General features: G+C 38.7%; 1 protein-coding gene across 1 annotated transcript in view; it reads right to left on the bottom strand.

Moving 5' to 3' along the window:
* The window catches only part of SLC9C1 (solute carrier family 9 member C1), a 121,280-nt gene that overhangs the window by 75,135 nt on the left and 26,375 nt on the right, over positions 1-19,770 (bottom strand). Inside the window, exons 5-10 of the mRNA XM_056109139.1 lie at positions 18,937-19,065; positions 9,884-10,045; positions 8,271-8,370; positions 7,557-7,700; positions 5,190-5,364; positions 3,160-3,241 (exon numbers count right to left, since the gene is read on the bottom strand). Coding sequence (XP_055965114.1) covers positions 3,160-3,241; positions 5,190-5,364; positions 7,557-7,700; positions 8,271-8,370; positions 9,884-10,045; positions 18,937-19,065 — 792 coding nt within the window. The remainder of the gene's footprint in view (positions 1-3,159; positions 3,242-5,189; positions 5,365-7,556; positions 7,701-8,270; positions 8,371-9,883; positions 10,046-18,936; positions 19,066-19,770) is intronic.

The following is a 19,770-nucleotide window of genomic DNA, read 5'->3' as shown; positions in this document are numbered from 1 at the left end:
TGTAGACTTACAAATTTTTGTGCTTGGGTTTCAGCTACACAATGATCGAGTACCCATCCCTCCACCAGTGCCCATTCTCCACCACTACTAATCCCAGTCTGTTTGTTTTCTTAAAGGTTGGTTTCTAAGTGGCACTGAGTGTTTACATTTTTTCTGAAAAAGGAGCAGCCAGCCACATGAGTTGAGAAACCTCTGTTATGAATGATCATTTCGACTCTGTCCCATAGTAATCACAAAATTCTCTAAGATCCTCTCACTACTTATTTATGAGGAGTTATTTATAAGGAGTTACCTATATATGTCAGTTATTTATATGTCAGTTATTTATAAGGAATTACCTATATATGTCAGTTACACTTTAAAATTGTGAATTCATGTCCATAGCATTTATGCTTAACATGAAGACCAACAAATCTACTTTGAAGAAATAAACCAAAGATGTTTCTTGCTTATCATTGTCATAATCATTATTATTGTTTTAAAGATTTTTAACTATAGTTTTGGTTATAAGATTACAATGGATTTAGTGTTCAAGTTTCTGGTATTGATGCAGTTACCAAAGTGTCCATGATCCTCTCCACCTCTACTGTCACCTCCAGTCTAATATTTCTTTCCTTCCACCACTCCCCCATTATTTATTAAATGACAGTTACCACTTTAGCACCATCCTTGTGCTTGAGACCCTCCACCTATGTTCCTGTGCTACTTGCAGTCAATCTATTTGTTTCCCAGACCTCTACCTCCAAACTCTCAAGTTTGTATTCTGTCGTCTTGGCTTATTGAAACTTGGACCAACTTGTAGTAACTGTTCCTTTCTATTAGTACCTTATTTAGTTTGAATGCTATTTGATTTGATACAAGTACTGCTATACCTGCTTTTTTTTGGTTGAATGCTATATCACATGACTGTTTCCCATCCTTTTACTCTGAAAATGTGTTTATCCTTGAGTTAAAAGAGTTAAATAGTTGCAGACCACTGTAAGTGGGTTTCTTATGGGAGTAGGAAACTGTGTTTTGATCCATCCAGCCACTCTCTTTCAATAGAATAGTTCAGTTGAATATTTTTGAGCAAGATTATTGATGTGAATGAGTTTGAAACCATATTTCTATGAGGGTTTATGTCCTTTCTATTGTATGCCTTACATGAAGATTTTTTCTTTAGATAGAGTAGGAGACCATCTGGTCAGGAATGATTTGTATCTAATCAATTCCTCTAGCAGCTCTTGGAAATACTATTTCTTTTTCAAATCTTAAAGATAGACACGCATGGAAGAGATTTGGTTAGAATTTCCTTTCAGTAAGTACTTTAATATGTGATTTCATTCCCTTTTTGCTTTCATACGAGAAATCTGCAGTGAACTTTATATTTCCTCTATTTGCTGCCTTAAGTGGTCTGTCTCTCTTCGGTTCTTGCCATTTTGGCTACAATGTGTCTTGGGGCTATTCTATTTGGGTTTATTTAGTTTAGGATTCTCTGGACTTCCTGAGTCTGCTCATAGATCTCCCACTCCGAGCTGTGGAAGTCCATACTTATTATCTCCTTAACCAGTTTTTCTTTCTTTTTCTCTCTTTCTTCTCTTTCCCTATCTTCACTATTCTGAGGTTGTCCCACTTGCTATTGCCATTAAATGCTGTAACTTTTCATCATGCTTTCAAAATAATTTGTTTTCCTATTTCTTCTTTTTTCTTATTATTTCCTGCTTTGTCTCCAAGGTAACTGATCACTGTCTTTAAGGTCATCTTTGGGATTATTTTATGAAGCTGCTGTAGTTTGGTCTTCAACTCCTTCATGTCTATTTTGATCAATTAATTTTTTTCCAGTATCATTTTTTGAAGCTGCGTAGATCTCTTGTTCACCCTTTTTTTTTTTCATATCACTTATCATATACCTCATCCTCAGGCAATGATGAGCATTCTGATAAGCTTGATGACTTATCTGGACTTCTGCTCCCTGCTGGCTAGGCAACTGAATTATTTTAAAATTTTATTCATTTACTTATCTTCTGTATGAGACCTTACTTGGGGGCACTCAGGGTTTGCTACTGGCTCTACACTCAGAAATCACTAGACTCAGGACGCCATATGGAGTGACAGGGATTGAATCCTGACCAGCCACATGCAAGGCAAGCTCCACACCCTCTCTACTATCTCTCTGGCCCTTTTTCATTATTCTTTGTGCTTTCTGAGTCTTAAGGGTGGGGAATTGAATCCTAGAGGATCTGGAAAGTAATCAGATTTTCCATTGGTGATGCTGGGCTCATGTTTGTAATGCTAATCTGTATGATACTGCTCCTCAGATACTTTCTCCTCAGAACGAATAGGGCAGAATCAAATTTGAAGCTCTAATGCCTGAGGACTTTGTGGGGGTCCATGGAGAGTACTGTGAGGTCACTGAAGAGGATGGGAGTGGGTAGATGAACAACGTTGTGAAGTGGCAGTCTTCTTGTCACTTATGATGAGCTGCATGATTAGGGCTTGGGATTTCCACCAGGAGGCTGAAGAAGACTCAGAGCTCACCTAATGAAGGTTATGAGAGAGCAGGTGGGTTTCCAGAAGGTTGCCACAGCAATGTGGAGGCTATTGCTGCACAGTAAGGGCAGAACGTTTCCACCAAGGTGCTATTTCTTACTTAATTCATATTGGTTTCCATTTCTAAATCCTCCTTACCATTCCCATCTGGTTTTCCTCTACTATCTGCATTATTCTTGAAGTTTCCAAAACCTTAAAATACTCTTTCCTGAATATACTCCATTTCTATCTTCCTCAGTAATGTAGTTAAGTTTATAATTTTTTTAAAAGTGTTTTGTTTACTTTTATGTACACATGGCTCTCTTATCTTACCATGTTTGACTTTGTGCTGTGTTCTGCCTGCCCAGATTTGGGAGTTCGAGGGCAGGGGGCTACAGAACCCAAAACCAGCAGTGTGCCTGAAATTCATAAGCTTTTAACATACTGAGCATCTGCTCTGCCATTTGATCTATCTCCCAACCCAAATAATTAAATTAAATAGACGTATTGGCCTAAGCTATTATATGCTTTCACAAAGACATACAGTTAGGTATCACTGATTTGTCATTATGTAATTTCTTCATAATTGAATGCTTAAGTTCATTCAGATTTTTTTTTATCTTCACTCAGAATAACAATTACTTGGATTACCTAGTCTGTTAACTGCCACTGGCAAAATAAATCTACTAATAAGCAGATTAATAAGGCATATTGTGACTCCATGAAATAATACCTAGAATAAAGAAAATATAAAGTAAGTTTTCATGACAATATTATATAAAGCATTCTGTATCTACTAATGACCATTCAGCTAAATTGTATTATGTTAATAAATATTGATGACAAGGTAGGAATTTTTGAGAATATAAAAATACCTTGGGACTCTATGATCTTCTTTCATGTACTTGACTCAAGCTTTTGGGGCCAAATCATAAAGCTAGGATTCATGATTTGACAAGTAAGCATAGAGATATTATTTAAAAAAACAACAAACAAATGTTTTAAATTATGTTAAATTCTTTAAATTTCAGAACTTTGGAAATGTTCCTGTAATTTCTTCCTCAATTCTTAACCACTGCATATGTACAAGTGCATAGTTACACAATTTGGTGCCCAAGATTACTAGTATTAAAACATCAATATTAAAGCAGGTTTCCTCATCTAGGAAAAGGGAACAACTCTGAGACCTCAATGTTTACTTTGCCTCTCTGACATTCCTTCATTATCTCAGAGGAGGGCTAATAAATGTTTCTTATGCCACTTTATATTATTTTCTACTCCTGTCCCAAGTTGATAAACAAAGATGAGTAGATAACTAGTTTTCCAACTCAGACTATTCGTGTTTGCTCATTCATGGGGTCCAAACGTTCAAACCTTAGATTAGACTCCTAGCTAGTTCTTTAACCTATAACTGCAATTGGAAATTAGTCATGGATCACTAAAGCATATAAGTTCCTAACTGTTGCATGGGAATAGGGGTGGAGAATCTTTATCCTATTTAGGAACATTCGGATATTTGTAATGCTATTTGTCTTTATATAATACAAACTAATGGACCACAGACAGTTGATGGGATGAAACTGATAGGATTTCTATTCTATCAAGTACCAGAGTAAGACCACTTGCTTTTAACTGCAAGACCTCTGGTTAGATGTTCTCTACCTCTCTTCTCAAGTAGTTACTGCTTATGCAACCATTTGACTAAATTATTTTAATTATGAAAATTCCATTTCAAAGCATTCATATAGGCTATCACCTGAATAATCATCAAAACAGTTTGTATGTACTGCATATTTAATATAAACACACAATATAATACATGATTTAAGTGTAGTTTCTAGTTCTATTAATAACCCTTTGAAACAGTGCTGTGTCAGAACTGGCTTTTACCAGTTTCTGAGAGCTGATCATTAAATTTCCCAGTATGAATAAATAGGTCAAAAAGAAGGCAATTAAAATAGTGTTTAAAGATTTAATGTTTAGATTTTAAGGTTATTATTTAATTAGACATGTACTAATTCACTATCCTTCCCTTTACACTTCAATTTGTGTTAAAAATAATGAAAGTATTGATGCATAGAGTTTTTGCATCTTGCATAGAGTGCTTGCATAGAGTGTTTCTTAAAAACCTCCTTATAATTATCTAACTTTGAAATGAGGAACAAGGTGCTTTATGCTATCATGCTTTATTTAGGTATGAGTCATGGCAGAGTTATGGATATTACTTAGAGGTAACTTTACTTATAATGTTAATTAGGAAACTAATAGTACTCAGTAGTTATTTTTAATATTACAAAAGAAGAAAGACAATAACAATTAGATTTCCAGCTTAATCAATGGCTGAATAAATAGCAGTGCTCCTACATTTAAAAAAATTAGATTTCTGTTTCACTTCAATAGATGGTAGGGGTAAATAAAAATATTTATTGAATGCATGTTCTATATTGTTAGTTTAAATGCTTTACATTGCATTATTTATATTTACATAATTTCTATTGTAGGACTACTATTGAAGAGCTTTGGAGATTGCTAAACTTGACTTGAAAAAGAAGATTTGCTAGTTGATATCATCTCCCCAAGCTTGCCATCATAGTGAAATCACTATCATTTGAACTATCTGTGTACAAAGTCACATTAACAATCTTAATAAAAGATCCTTCCCAAGATACAGCTTTTTTTACTTGAGATTTTTTCTCTTCAGTTCCAAGGGAAAGCTCAGAGTAGGCAAATATAAGAGCCATGCTTATATTAGGTATCCCATTCATTTTGCTCCAGACCATTATGAATGCCCAGCGCCAGCTGTAGCCATTGCCAAGTCGAGACAAAAGAGGGCTCATAGATAGAAAGACCAGAAGTCTGAAAGACAAAAAAACCCTGAAAGTTATTCTTTATTGTAGAAATTACTTCTCTTTAACTCGTTCAGCCTATTCCCTGTGGAACTGCTAATTTTTAGGTAAATGAGTCATCACGCTTGCATAGAATTAGAGATAGGTAGATGAACATTTATTCCATATAGTGATTTGCCAAAAGAATGATGTTATTCTCTATTTCTTCTGCTAGATGATTAGTACAAATCAGTATTATGCTTGAATGATACTTTTTCTTTTCTTTCTTCCTTCCTTCCTTCCTTCCTTCCTTCCTTCCTTCCTTCCTTCCTTTCTTTTTTTTTAATAATGTAGGAATACTGCTATTTTTTCAGTCATTGATTAAGCTGATTGAATTGGGCATGAACTCCACATTACTTTTTTTTTTTAATTGTATCACCTCGAGATAGAGTTACAAAGCTTTCATGTTTTAGATTCAGCCATAAATGATGAAACACCCATCCCTCCACCAGTGCACATTCTCCACCACCTACATTCCAATTTTCACCCTGCCACTATGGCAGACAATTTCCCCAATACTTTCTCTCTAATTTTGGGCATTATGTTTTGCTCGAAATTTCCCACCATGGTTCAAGCCTACCTGCCAGGGACAGACACTAGATAATTTATTTCCCATTGCTCATTTTGAATATCATGAGAGTTCATACGGCTGCAATTATAAATGTAAATTTCTAGATTGTAAATGGTTGGGTTCTAGAGACATTTCTGAATGGCATTAATTCATTTTGGGTTTCAATTGGGAGTCTCCGGACCAGGGTTGTTGGTGTGCTAAGATGGCACCTGGAGGCAAATTGTGGGTGTAACAGCCAGTCTGATGGGTGGGCGTGGACCCGGGTAGAGACATCGTGGGTCTTCTGATTCCATGCAGGCTGGAGATTCAGTCCTGGAACCCGCATATCTGGGTCTTGCTTGTGAAAGCTCTTGGTCACCAGGATTCCATCTGGAGTAGGTGGGGAGACTGCATCTACTTCATCTGGGGTGCCCCAGTGAAACTGGACCAGTATGGAGCCCAGAGAGATCTCCAGCGCTGTGGTGTCCTATGGGACTTGCTGATGTGTCTCTGGGCCTGGGTTGTTGGTGCGTTAAGATGGTGCCCGGAGGCAAATTGGGGCATGACAGCCAGTCTGCTGGGCAGGTTGGGACCTGGGGAAGGACAGTTAGGGCCCTCTGCCACCATGCAGCCTGGAGATTCAGTCCCGGAACCCGCATACCTAGGCCTTGCTTGTGGAAGCTCTTGGTCACCGGGATTCCATCTGGAGTAGGCAGGGAGATTGCACCTGCTCCATCTGGGGTCCTACCTACTGTGCTATATCTCCAGCCCAGGAAATAGAGTATTACCAATTTTAATACTGAAGATTAAAAATTCATACTTAAAATATTTAAATGTTAATACGAGGTCTGAGTTCTATATCCAACACTCTGTGTGGAGGTGAGAGATGGGAGAGAAGAGAAAAGAATGGAAAAAAATGAAGGAAGTAAGAAGGAAAGGAATAAAGGAAGGGATTGTAAATGACAATATGATGTCTTGAGGGGCAAAATCAATGGAATGTGAGGTGTCTGTACTAAAGAAATAAGGAAGGAAGGGAAATTATTAGATAGCTTTGCTCATATTTAGAATACAAATTACCAGGGCAAATAAACTGGCAAGAAACAATAAAGTAACTCTTAGATTCAGTGAACTTATGGCAGTTACCAGAGGTGATGGGGAGGAGGGGAGGAATGAGCAGAAGAAGTGGGTGGGATACTATAAATCTTTGAATGGGGACAGTTATAATCATACAGAGGCATGAAGACAACAATAACAAAATGCAAAAGATAGTTCCTAACTATAATTTAAGTAGGACAAAATTATTTGTTACATAATGTTAAATAAACATTATAAGACTGTATATGTACATATATATTATCTAAAGTGCTTGATTTTACAAAACCTAATATTTGCCTCTTATAAGTAAGATAAGGAGAACATTTTTTTAATTAAAAAGTTTTACAAAGTGCTTGTGCTGTTTAACTTTAAACAGTAGTTAAAATTACTAAGAACTGTTGCTGATAATTTCTTGAATATTTTGAATCAATTTTTTATTCTAAGATATGAAACATTTTTATTATTAAAATGTATTAAGTACTATCAATTTTTATATAAAAATATAAAATCATTCTTACCTTAAAACAGTAAGTGTGAAGCAGATATTTAATGAATAGTATATATCAGAAAATGCTATGTATAAATATGTGTGTGCAGGAATTAGAAGTCCAGTTAGAATAAACACCAAAAGAAAAGCAACAAATGACAGACAATTCCAGAACCTAAATTTTTAGAAAAAAAAAGAATAGTTAATTATAGTTAATCTTTGTATTGCAATGCTTATTTCTGTGAGGTGTGGTGGTAGGCATTAGTAAAATAACAAAAATGAATTCACCATTTACTAATACTTAAGTGGTGTATAATTTAATTGGGGAGAAAGTAGCATAAGGATTAGCAAACTATTTTAAAGTTTATAGCAAATAAATCACTGTTTTACTTTTTTAGGATTGATTGAAAAAAATGTTCAGGATACAATAATATTATTTGGTATTTTTTGTTTGTTTCCTTCTGTTTTGAGGCCACACACAGTGATGTTTAGGGCTTACTCTTGGCTCTGCATTCAGATATCATTCCTGGTGGTGCTTGAGGGACCGTATGTAGTTCAAGGAATCAGTGTAGAAAGCTAATATGAATTCAAATTTTGCCTAGAATCAGAGCCTTATAAATAATAGACAATAGGATTTTTTTTGTTCACTAGTTGCCTATTTATTATCTTTTACCATATAGCTATGGATACGACTTTAAATTATAGTTTCTAATGTATGAACTCATTCAAGAAGTGAATCACTCACTCAAGAAGAAGTGATTCTATTTCTGGTTTGAAGGTTGTAGAATTTAAAAAAAGTCCCATAATGGCAACAGCAAATATTCCAGACATTCCAAGTAGCTCACCTAATTAAAAAATATATATAAAGTGTTAATTGAACATCAATAGTGACATAAATATTAGCAGAGATATTTTGGATATAGTGAAATTATAAACAGGCTTTTCCCCATCTTGTTTTGAGCAGAACAGTAATATTACAAATTATTATCATCTATTTTCTGCCTCAAATTCACACCCAACTGTTTAGAGTCTCTATTTAACATCCTGGCACTATGTTGGCATAAGCTATTTGGTCACATATGGAACTGACAAAGCTCTTCACATACCCTTTGAAAGTATTCTACAAGTCTCATTTTTATTTCAGAAGGGCTCTGAGAGAATTAAATGGAAAATATTTTCTATGGACTAATTCACTATAGATACTTTCTTCTTTTCAATATTAATTTTATTGTAAACCATAGTTTACAATACTTTTAAAGTTATTTTATATTTGCAGAGCTACAACACAAATTTTGCTACCAGTGTTTCAAGAGTCTATGCTAACTTTCTCAAGAAGGTTAGAAGTTCTGTTTTCTAGTTATATTTTTGTAGAAATTTACATATAAATATATGACTCAGTATATGAGTTATATGCTTTATAACTCTTTTCTTTTCTGATCTATTAATTTATCGACTTGGATATATAACCTGACTAAATAATAATTGACTTTAATCCACTGATTATATAGGAATCTCAAGATTCTATGTTGTGCTCTTTTTCTTCAGGGCAGGGAAAGAGAGAGAGAGAGAGAGAGAGAGAGAGAGAGAGAGAGAGAGAGAGAGAGAGAGAGAGAGAAAGAGGGAGAGATAGAGGGGTTGGGGGCTTCCTTATCCTATCACCAGCCATCCCATTATCAATTCTGATTGGTTGCTTTTTCCATGGGCGAGATTTAAAGTAACCAACTAAATTTACCTGGTGCTCCACCCTTTTGCTCCTGCAGACGCTCCCCTCCCAGGGATTTCAGTCACTTCTCTGTATCTCAATGGTTCTATGCACTCCTGAGATGGATCCTTTGTGTCTAAGACCTTCATGCTCTAGAACTGGTTCAGGTTTCAGTTTTCCTAACATACTTTACCATGCCCCCCACTTTTCTGCCTGCAACACGTGGCACTGTTTATGATCCCACGAGAACCTCCCTGAGCACTATGGAATGTAGCCCAAAACTTCTCCCTACCAAGAACTTTTATAATTAGACACATTTTTTGCCCAAATGAATATAAAATTATCCTGGCAATGCATGCTAAATTATATCAATATAATGGTGATTCTGTTAAATTCTGTAAATTATAATATTTATGATATATATTTTGTTACATGATTTTCTGTTGTACAGATATTGATATTTTGAAAATTGTTTGATAATTTTATTTATTTTTGTTTTTTTGGCCACACCCAGCAATGCTCAGAGCTTACTCTGATAATTTTAACAATGGTTTAAGTGGTTATTTTTTAACTAACCTGTGCTGGTAATATGATTCTATACATTTTGGGGGAATGTTTCCTATATCATTTAACTTTTGCACAATCTCCCCACTTACCAGTAAAAAAGACAAGGTACAGTACAGAAAAGCAGAAACTTATATGATTGATATCATCAGCAAAAACATTAGTTATCCATAGATAAATCAATTTTGAGCATAGATATCCAAACAAAGAACTTGCTATAAAATGTGAGAAAATGTGCTTCAAGATTTCATAGCCTGTAATGATAATAATAATAAAATATTTAATATATTTAATATTGTTATTAAAAATAATAAATATAAAAGTGTTAGTAGAACCTACTCTTAATTTTGGGGCCATTTTTTTTCATTTTTGGTTATCTTTAACAATGTTCATTGCCTTGAGGTAGTTTCATCATATTTTTTTATTCTTAAGTTAAAAGAATTTGTTTTCAAGTGCAAAAAATTGAGTTTTGTTGCAAGCTGGTAGGTAGGGGTGTCTTAGGAAGAACGTTATCTGGAAGCTAAACCAGCTCAAAGGCAAAGGCCTTTGATACAAAAGGTCCATCTCAGGAGCCTGACAAACATTCAGATGCAGAATAGTTTCCCTAGAGGGCCTTAGCTGGCCACCTGGGAGGAGAGGTTCCATTGCAGAAACAAAGATAAACAAAGAATATTAAAGGCCCATCATAGCTCTAAACTCCTCCCCCCTCCCCACTACCCTTGGCAACCAACCTAGCAACAGAGTGGGAGGTGGGGAGGGCAGTTTAGAAAAACTACATAAAAGCTAACGTGGCAGAGGAAATGGTACTTCTTTGGTCCACATCTGCCAGAGATGTGTGTTTTCTTGCTTTCGGGCACATGCCCCCAATCTGCACTGTCCTGTTTGGAATCTGTACTTGTACCTTTACTCCACGATGGAGGAGCCCGTGTTCTCTCCTGAACATGTATGTATCTGCCTCTCTTCTTCCCTCCCTTTATTCACCTAAAAAGCTTGTTTTACTTTATTCTTCTTCTCCTGAAATTCTTTTCTGTGAAGGAAGACCCTGCCCCTGGAAAGATTTAGAACTGACTCCATTCCTTCAAAGAGCAATGCCTCACTCCAGTCTGGATTCCGTGGTTCTTGGAGAAACCAGGTGGCAGAGAGGATTTCCCATGTGGCACTGAACAAATGGAACCCAGGTCTAGTTTGAGGACTGCCTCCCGGGTCTGTGAAATGTAAAGTTTGTGCCATGCAAGTGCTCGTTAGCGGTCTCCCAACTGTCCTAGATTTACCCAGGCACTCCTCCCCCCAACCCTCTCCTACTAGCCTTGCCCACTACCCTGTCTCACCACCACCAAGAAGTTTGGTAGTGGAGGAAGAAATAAACTCCCTTCTGGAGGTTGCAACCACTCTCCCACCTCAAAAAAAGCAGCCCAAGGAACCCTATTTTTTCTAGGAACTTTTCCAGACAATATATAGAAAGCATATTTATTCAGGATCAAACAATGGGATATGTTTTGAGATTGTAGTTTTGAACAAGAAGTAGAAAATTCCTAAACTGGTGAAAATTATATTCAAGATTTAGCAATAATGTATCTGAGTTTGATTCCTCAGCCCCTCACCGAGAGCCCGGCAAGCTATCGAGAGTATCTCGCCCACACGGCAAAGCCTGTCAAGCTACCCGTGTTGTATTTGATAAGCCAAACCAGTAACAAAAAGTCCCACGATGCCGATGTTACTGGGCCTGCTCAAGCAAATAGATCATCAATGGGAGGACAGTGCTAGTGGTAGTACGTATGCAGCATAAGAAAAGGATATGCCATGGTGTATTCATGTAAATACAATGGGTCTCATTCCCCTGACCCTAAAGGAGTCACCAATACGGCAGCGTTGAGAAGGATGTGGAAGGAGAGGCTGATAAAATGCCAAGGCAGAAATAGGCTGCCAAAATGAAGAAAGACAAAAATGATTGTCTGTACTTTCAATGCACATACTCTGGCATCAGATGCATCCATCGAGGACCTGAAGGTACAAGCGTGAAAGATCAAGTACGACATCATAGGTCTGACCGAAAGGAGAAGACATCAATCACATCACGATGTTTTCGACATTGGAGAAGAACTGTTCCTTGGAACACGTGACAAAAGAGGCATGGTAGGAGTCGGTGTCCTTGTCAACACGAACTTCGCCAAGAGCAATGATTCATTTGAATGCCTAACAAGTCGAATTGGATGATTACACTTGAAAATATGTGGCTCACTGCTGGCAGTTTCTATCTTCATTGTCTACGCACCAACATCCAATTATGATAATGAAGAAATTGATAAGTTCTACATGGAGTGGGAGAAGTTCTACAAAGAAGATAACACCTTCTACAAGATCATTGTCGGTGATTTTAATACCAAGATAGGACGGAGAAGATCAGCCGAAGAACTCCACATCGGGACCCATGGCCTAGAATGGAACGAACAGGGTAAGAGACTATTTGGGTTTGTCATGTCGACCAAGACCATCCATGGTAACTCAATTGCAGAAGGCCAAATCTAAACATTGGCCATGGAAGTCTCCCAGTGGATGGTTCCACAACAAAATTGACCACATCATATTCCATCGACGGTTTTGCCTGACCCATGTCGTTGTTGTCCCAAAATTCCAAGCAGGATGTGACCACCGTCGCCTTTGTGCAAAATTTTACAACACAGAGCAGGGATAAAGGGCTGCAAAGTTTAAGAAGAGAACTCCCAAAACGACCACCAACTGGGAGCTCTTTGGCACTATTGCTGCAATATGGGAAGATGCTGTCATTGACAACATTGGCGAGGAATACGATTGACTGGTTCAGCACCTCCATGATTGTGCGAAGAACTCCGAGAGAGAGAGATAGCTACAAAAAAATGATTGTTTTCGAAAACTCTTGAGCTTATTTGCCAACGTGGTTTGGCGCATGCCTCAGGCAACCGCAAGTGAACGTCCCAGCTCACAAAGCAGTGCAGAGAAGTGATCAAGGAAGACCTCAAAGAGAGAAGAGCAGCAGTGCTGGCAGATGTGGCAGAAGCTGGAAAAAGCATTCATAATGCCCGCCTGTCCTTTTCCAGCTACAAGACCAAGATGACTGCCCTCTGACGTCCTAATGGATCTATCACATCTTCCAGAAGGGAAATGAAGAAGATTATTTATGACTTCTACTCAGATCTCTTTGATAGCCACATCCACCTGTCCATGTACCAAATTCTGCAGGATGGATTTGTCATTCCCAACGTTCTCCCTTCCGAAATCCAACATGCCATTTCATCGGTAAAAAAACGTACATCACCTGGCCCAGACAAGGTCAGACCTGAACACCTAAAGAACTTGTCATCAGTACTCATCAATACACTGGCTCGGCTCTTCACACTCTACCTGTCTTCATGCAAGGTCCCGCCCCAAGGGAAAACCAGCAGGACTGTACTACTGTACAAGAAGGGAGACATTTATAACATTGGCAACTGCCAATTGTCTGTCATCTAAAAGCTGTTCACTCGAGTAATTCTGAATAGGATTGGCAGAACACTAGATGAAGAACAACTATGCGAGCAAGCTGGGCTCCTCAAAGGATTCAGCACGATCAACAATATCCATATGATATCCAAGCTCATTGAGGTTTCTTGGGAGTTCAAGATGCCACTCTGTCTAACATTCATTGATTTAAAGAAGGCCTTTGATTCTGTTGAGACTGAGGTGGTCATTGAGGCCCTAGCCATTCAGGGCTTTCAAACTCAATACATCAGGATCCTCTGTGAGTTGTATTACGAATTCTCTACCAGGATCTCACCATTCTACAAAGAAGTGATCATCCATGTCAAGAGAGGGTTTCGGCAGGGTGATACCATTTCACTGAAACTCTTCAGTGCCACCCTTGGGAATGTCATGCGATGACTGAAATGGGAAGGAATGGGGGTGAAGATAGACAGTCGGCAACTACACCACCTCCACTTTGCTGATGACATTGTTCTTATAACACCAAACATCAGCCAAGCTGCACAAATGCTGGCCGACTTCGACCGTGAGTGTGGAAAGGTCAGACTTCAGCTGAATCTCACAAAGACAATGTTTATGAGAAATGGAATGTTCCATTCACTCTCAATGGACGAACATATCCGAATGCAAGAGTTATGTGTACCTAGGTCGAGAAGTCAACGTGACGAATGACCAGGCAACTGAGTGGCTTGGAACACCTTCAAGTGCATCAAAGAAATAGCTAAGAGGATGAAGAACCTCTGGCTCTGGGCACATCTCTTCGATTCTACTGTTCTTCTTTGCATTAACATACGCCTCAGAGACCTGGGCTCTATGAAAACAGGATGAGAACACTATTTAGGTCTCCCAAAGAGGAATTGAAAGAGCTATGCTTAGAGTATCACATTTCACTCAAATGAGAGAAAGAATTCGGAGCTCCTACCTCCATCAATGGTCAAGAATCAGGGATGCTGTCTCGTTTGCCAAGGCATCAAAAATCAGATGGGCTGGACACATAATGAGATTTGGAGATGACGCTGGACTAGAGCCTTTACTGACTGGATTCCACTGGAAGTCAAAAGACCAGGTGGCCGCCCACCTACAAAATGGTCAGACTTCTTTGCCAAGACCCTGAATGATCAGTTTGAGGCTCTTTGTGTTCCTAGAACGAACAGATGCCATTGCCATTGGGCTACACTAGTATGCGACAGGGACAAATGGAGACATTTCTGGTGCCCGCTCGAGTAAATCAATGAGTATCAGGAAGTTAAGTGATCAAGAAAAGGATAGCTTCTGGCTCCTAGTTGAGTAAATGTCTTGATTTTATTTAGCCTGCAAAATTTACTGGTTATTTATTGTTGGACATTTCATATTTCTAAGATAAACAAAACTGTAGGGTATGTTAACATCTTTCATTACTTTTGTAGGCCCAGTAAGTGGAATTGCCCTTTTTGATACTGATATTTTGCTAATTGCTTCCCACAGCTACAAGGATGTAAGGATATAAGGAGACCTAAAATCTTAGAAGCCAGTTGCTGGAATCTAGCACGAAAGTAGGAGATTATGCCTTTCCAACCTTTCAAGACTGAGGAAGAGAGGCATGAAATTTGAATCCCAGAGGAGTCCTGGGGTTAGGAAAGCCTGAAGGTCCAAGTTCAACAGAATAGAGCTAGAATTGAAACAAAGCCTACAATGATCAACAGAAAAACAGTAACAGCAATCTCAACAAAAGAAGAAGTATATTCTACCTAGACCTGTGCTCTGAAGTGGTAAAATGAAAATCAAAGAATTCCTTTGTGGGGCTGGAGCAATAGTACAGTAGGTAGCGCATTTGCCTTGCATGTGGCTGACCTGGGTTTGATCCCCAGCATCCCATATGGTCCCTGAGCACTGCCAGGAGTAATTCCTGAGTGCAGAGCCAGGAGTAACCCCTGAGCACTGCCGGTCTGAACCAAAAAAAAGAATTTCTTTGTGAATCCTCACGCAGATATGTCTCCTGGAAAGTAGAAAACTAAAAGTGTGGGAGAAATGTAGATTTTAGAGTTCTTCACACATCCGATTCTCTCAATTTGAAGAAAGCCCTGGAAAGATTTCATAACTAGGTGGAGCTAGGGTGAACATGGAAGGAGGTACTTGTGACAAGGTTCTCCATGTCTACATTCAGCTTATGAAAAGAAAGACCTGCTCTCGTGTCTGGAGATGGGCATGCAACTCATATTTTTTCCTTGAGCTGACAGGGTTGTTTGTTGCATGCAGGAAACTAAGTTCAAGATAAGGAAGAGTGAAACTGTCTCCTTCCATCACTGGTGACTGCACTACATTATATATAAATTATTTATGCACATTATGAATAAGACATATATGCATTTATATATGATGTGATTTTATATATCATGAAATTAATAAATTCATAATTCATAAATTCAGTTTAGATATAAACATATGTAACCTCCAATCCAACTGGTAATGGGAAGCAAACAGGGGTTGGGAGGGCACTGTGAGAAGCAGAAGATTCCTCAGTGAGATGCTAGGATAAGGGAAATATGAGAAGCAGTTGGCTCACCTCTTCTCACCCTTGTCGTAAAAGTTGTAGGGAGCAGTTCTGGCCAAGAGGAATAAATGATTTAACTGAGTTAACTAGTTTACAACAACAGACCCAGAGAAGCTCCTGCAGGAACATAAGGCCAGGAAAGGAATTTCAAATAAGACCATCACCATTCCCAACCTTAGCAACGAACTTTTATCTAGGTAGAAGCCCACATGGGGGCAGGTTGGAGGAACCCTATAAAGGCCACTTTGAATAAAGGAAGGGCGTGCATATGCTGCCTGAGCCCATGTGCTGCTTGTGCCCACGTGGCTGAGCACATGTGCCCGAGCACATATGTTGCCCGCATCTCCCCTCTTGAGATGTGTACTTTCATGCTTTCGTGTCTAGCTGATAAGATGCTTTCTTGATGTATGGGAACTGGGAATGTCTTCTTAATTGGGAATGTTTGTTTTCTTGATAATTTGCTTTTGTATGCCTTTGTTCTCTTTGTACTCTTTGTAAATTACTTTTGCCTTTGGAGCTGTTTTTCGTTGAGCTCCGACCTGAGTCAGGATGTCTCGGCCCCAGCTAGCTAGTAAAATAAAATCTTGTTGTGTGATTTGCATTCCTGCTGAACTTTTTGTCTCTCTGAATATTGAGGGGTGGTCTTCGGTCCTAACAGACATATGTGGAGATAAGCGGACACTGATGAAGGGATTGGTGTTGAAACATTGTATGCCTGAAATCCAATCATGAATAACTGTAATTTCATGGTGACTTAATAAAATTGTAAAAAAAAAATCAATTTCCGTCTTTGTGTATTCATAGAACAGCGCAGAGTCTCCTGCCTCCGTGCCTGGCTGTCCTCACCAGGGCCCCTTGGAGGAAGGTGGATTGAGTTTCCCTCCCCACAATGAGCAGAGCCCTGGCAGCTGAAGACCTCTGGTTCCAGCCACAGCCATACTTAAGACCAATTTCCACACGTTCCGAAGAGCCTTACGCATGAAAGAACCGGCTGAGGAACCCAGGTGTGCAGGACCCGGGCCTTAGATCTCCAAGCCTCCTCCACCCAGATCCCCCATCTTCCAGTATGTAGGCATTACACCCACCAATTTCCCCCTGCGCTGTGTAATCCCATCAACAGCCAAGACCAAGAGACTATAAAACCCTGCTCCCGGAAGCATCTTATCATCTAGTTTTCACTCTGGCAGACTACCAAAAGTATCCTGCCCTCATGGCAGAGTCTGGCAAACTCCCCTTGGCGTATTCAATATGCCAAAAACCAGTAATAATGATGGGTCTCATTCTTCTGGTCCTGAAGGAGCCTCGAATGTGGCACTTTTTAAAATCTCAGGGCTAGGACGAAGGAGACATTACTGGGGTCTGCTCGAGGCAATCAATGAACAACAGGATGACAGTGTATTCATATAACAAATAGGCTCTCTCTTGCCACATGTGTTCGGTGACCCTAGGCCTTTCCCCCTCCTGGGACGCCAATGCCATGGACGGACGAAGTCAGGTTGGTTGGTATCAGTTGCAGTTTATTCCCTCTGAATCTCCTTCCCCGAATCTCTTTTTCTTCTCCTGGATTCCTCCTGATCCTCCCTGATCCCCCAATTCTCCTTGATTCCTCTCCCCTGGACCCTGCTCCGACATTCTTCTGATTCCTTTCCCCCGGATCCTGCTTCTACCTTTTTTCTCCTCTACATTCTTTTCCTTCTCTCTTCCTTGCTAGTCTATCTATGCCCCGACTCACATTCTTCTCTTTCTCTCTTTCTTGCTAGTCTCTGTATGCCCCGACTTGACTAGACTCACAGTCCTGGTTTCTCTAGTCTCTCATCCCTCCAAACCACACCAGCCACACCCTAGTAGCACAATCAACATATGAAAGCCCAGCCTGATCTCCTGCAGCCCAGAGATCTGCTCAAGGGTGAAATACCACCTAGGGGTGTGTTTCTCTTTTCCTTAGTCCAATAGCCATTTAAACCTTCATATTAATTCTCCTTAATAATATTAGTTATTTTGTATGGACGGGCTGGAGTGATAGCACAGCGGTAGGGCATTCACCTTACAAGCGGCCAACATGGCCAACCCGAGTTCAATTCCTCCGCCCCTCTCGGAGAGCCTGGCAAGCTACCGAGAGTATTCGATATGCCAAACACAGTAACAACAAAGTCTCCAATGGAGACGTTACTGGGCCCGCTCGAGCAAATCGACGATCAACAGGAGGGCCTTTACCTTTTGTATGGACACAGTAAGAGATACATTGGGCTTATTGGGATTGCTCTCCTGGGGGCATCTCGCTATAGATCTCAGACTACAGTGCTCAGGCCAGATCAGTCTTTCCTAACCCTAGCAGGGTCCTAATCCAGTAATTACTTTTGGGATCATGACAGAATTTGTTCATGACCATGCCCTTAACTTAAATAGTTATGTATTATGGTGCTATGGTCTCACCCATTTTGATGCCAGGTAGCTCACAGCTTGCCCTGGGTCAATCCAGTCCTTTGTCAGGACCCTGCTTTCGGGGTGCTAGGAACTAAGGTAAACTGAGGTTTAAGACGAGAGAGCAGTTGTCCAGGAGTGAATATTACTTGGAGTCAATTAACTTCCTAAGTTACAAAAGCATTAACTGTCTTCCTGTATCTACACAAAAAGGACAATGCTCTGAATTAACTATGCAAAGGACATAAGGAGAAGAGAAAACCAATATTTACAAGTTAACAGCGTCTGGATTAGGGGATACAGGTAATTGACCAGTTGGGGAAGCAGAGCATAAAGAAAGAGGTTACAGATAAACACAGAGGAATGGAGTGCCTCAGGAGCATTTGATGGATGTAACCCAATAAACCTAAGCTCCCTGTGGCAAGGCAGAAAGGACAAACCAATGTTAAACTACATGTCCTGGTGTGTGAAATATTGTTTCTGCAACTTTGTGAAAAACTCTACCCATCCTCATTGCAAAATCATAACTATTATTAAATAAGGGTAGTAATACATTTTAGAGGGTAAATCACAATAGTTACATCACTAACCTGTAAATTACAGCTTCATTATGGTAAAACACCACAAAATCTATATAAATTTTCAGAAAAAATAGAATTCTGATTTTAAGAAGTTAAATAAAAACTAGCAAAAACTCACTGACTGAATACTGATCCATTGTTTGTAGTCTGGTGATAATATCAATAATACTAAAGAACATAGAAAAAGATAATATAGTGGTAATCAGACTTTCTCCATTAATTAAATTGATGAGGCCTTTAGAAAGACCTGTAGAAGGGGAAAAAAAGATTTACCTTGTTAGAAAAAACATCAGTTTGAATAAGAGTATTTTATTAGCAAGCAAAATATGATTACTTTTAATTAGAATTACCTTCCTCTACTTAAGTAAACGTTAGTAGTGTTTAAAAACGCCCCTTAAGAAAATTTAGTTATTTGTGAGCCTTAAGTTATGTGTAGAAAATCATTATTAGGCAAAATTTAATTGTGGATTATTATGATTTATGGAAGTAAGATTATTTCTGAGAACTCCAATTCCTTGTTTCAAAGTGCAGATTAAAATAGGAAATTCATTATTTATTCAATTCAGTCATTTTGCCTATAAAATTATATATATACCATTGCTAGATGTGCTTAAGACAAAATAGTGGAGGAATAAAGCAAACTCATAAACTAATGTTTTATAAACCATGATACATAATCATAGTACTAACGGAATTTTCCTGGAGAGTGTCACTATAACTAAGCTATCAGATTTTTCAAACATTATTTATTTCTGTGGTTTTAGAAATAATTTCTCTGAGTGAAAAGCACACCTTGATATTATGTTGTATATCTATCCTGATTATCTTTTTATGATGATATTTTAAGTGTAGATATCCATTAATTGCCATTTATTTCTAGTTTTTTTATGCCTCTGTAGTAGCAAAACATAACTGAGCATAATTAATGATTTTATAAATATACACACGAATA

This window comes from Sorex fumeus, unplaced genomic scaffold, assembly GCF_029834395.1.
Source record: "Sorex fumeus unplaced genomic scaffold, SorFum_2.1 ptg000265l, whole genome shotgun sequence".
Taxonomy (NCBI): Eukaryota; Metazoa; Chordata; class Mammalia; order Eulipotyphla; family Soricidae; genus Sorex; species Sorex fumeus.
Note: the sequence above shows the minus strand (reverse complement) of the source record. Positions and strands in the feature narration are given on the sequence as shown.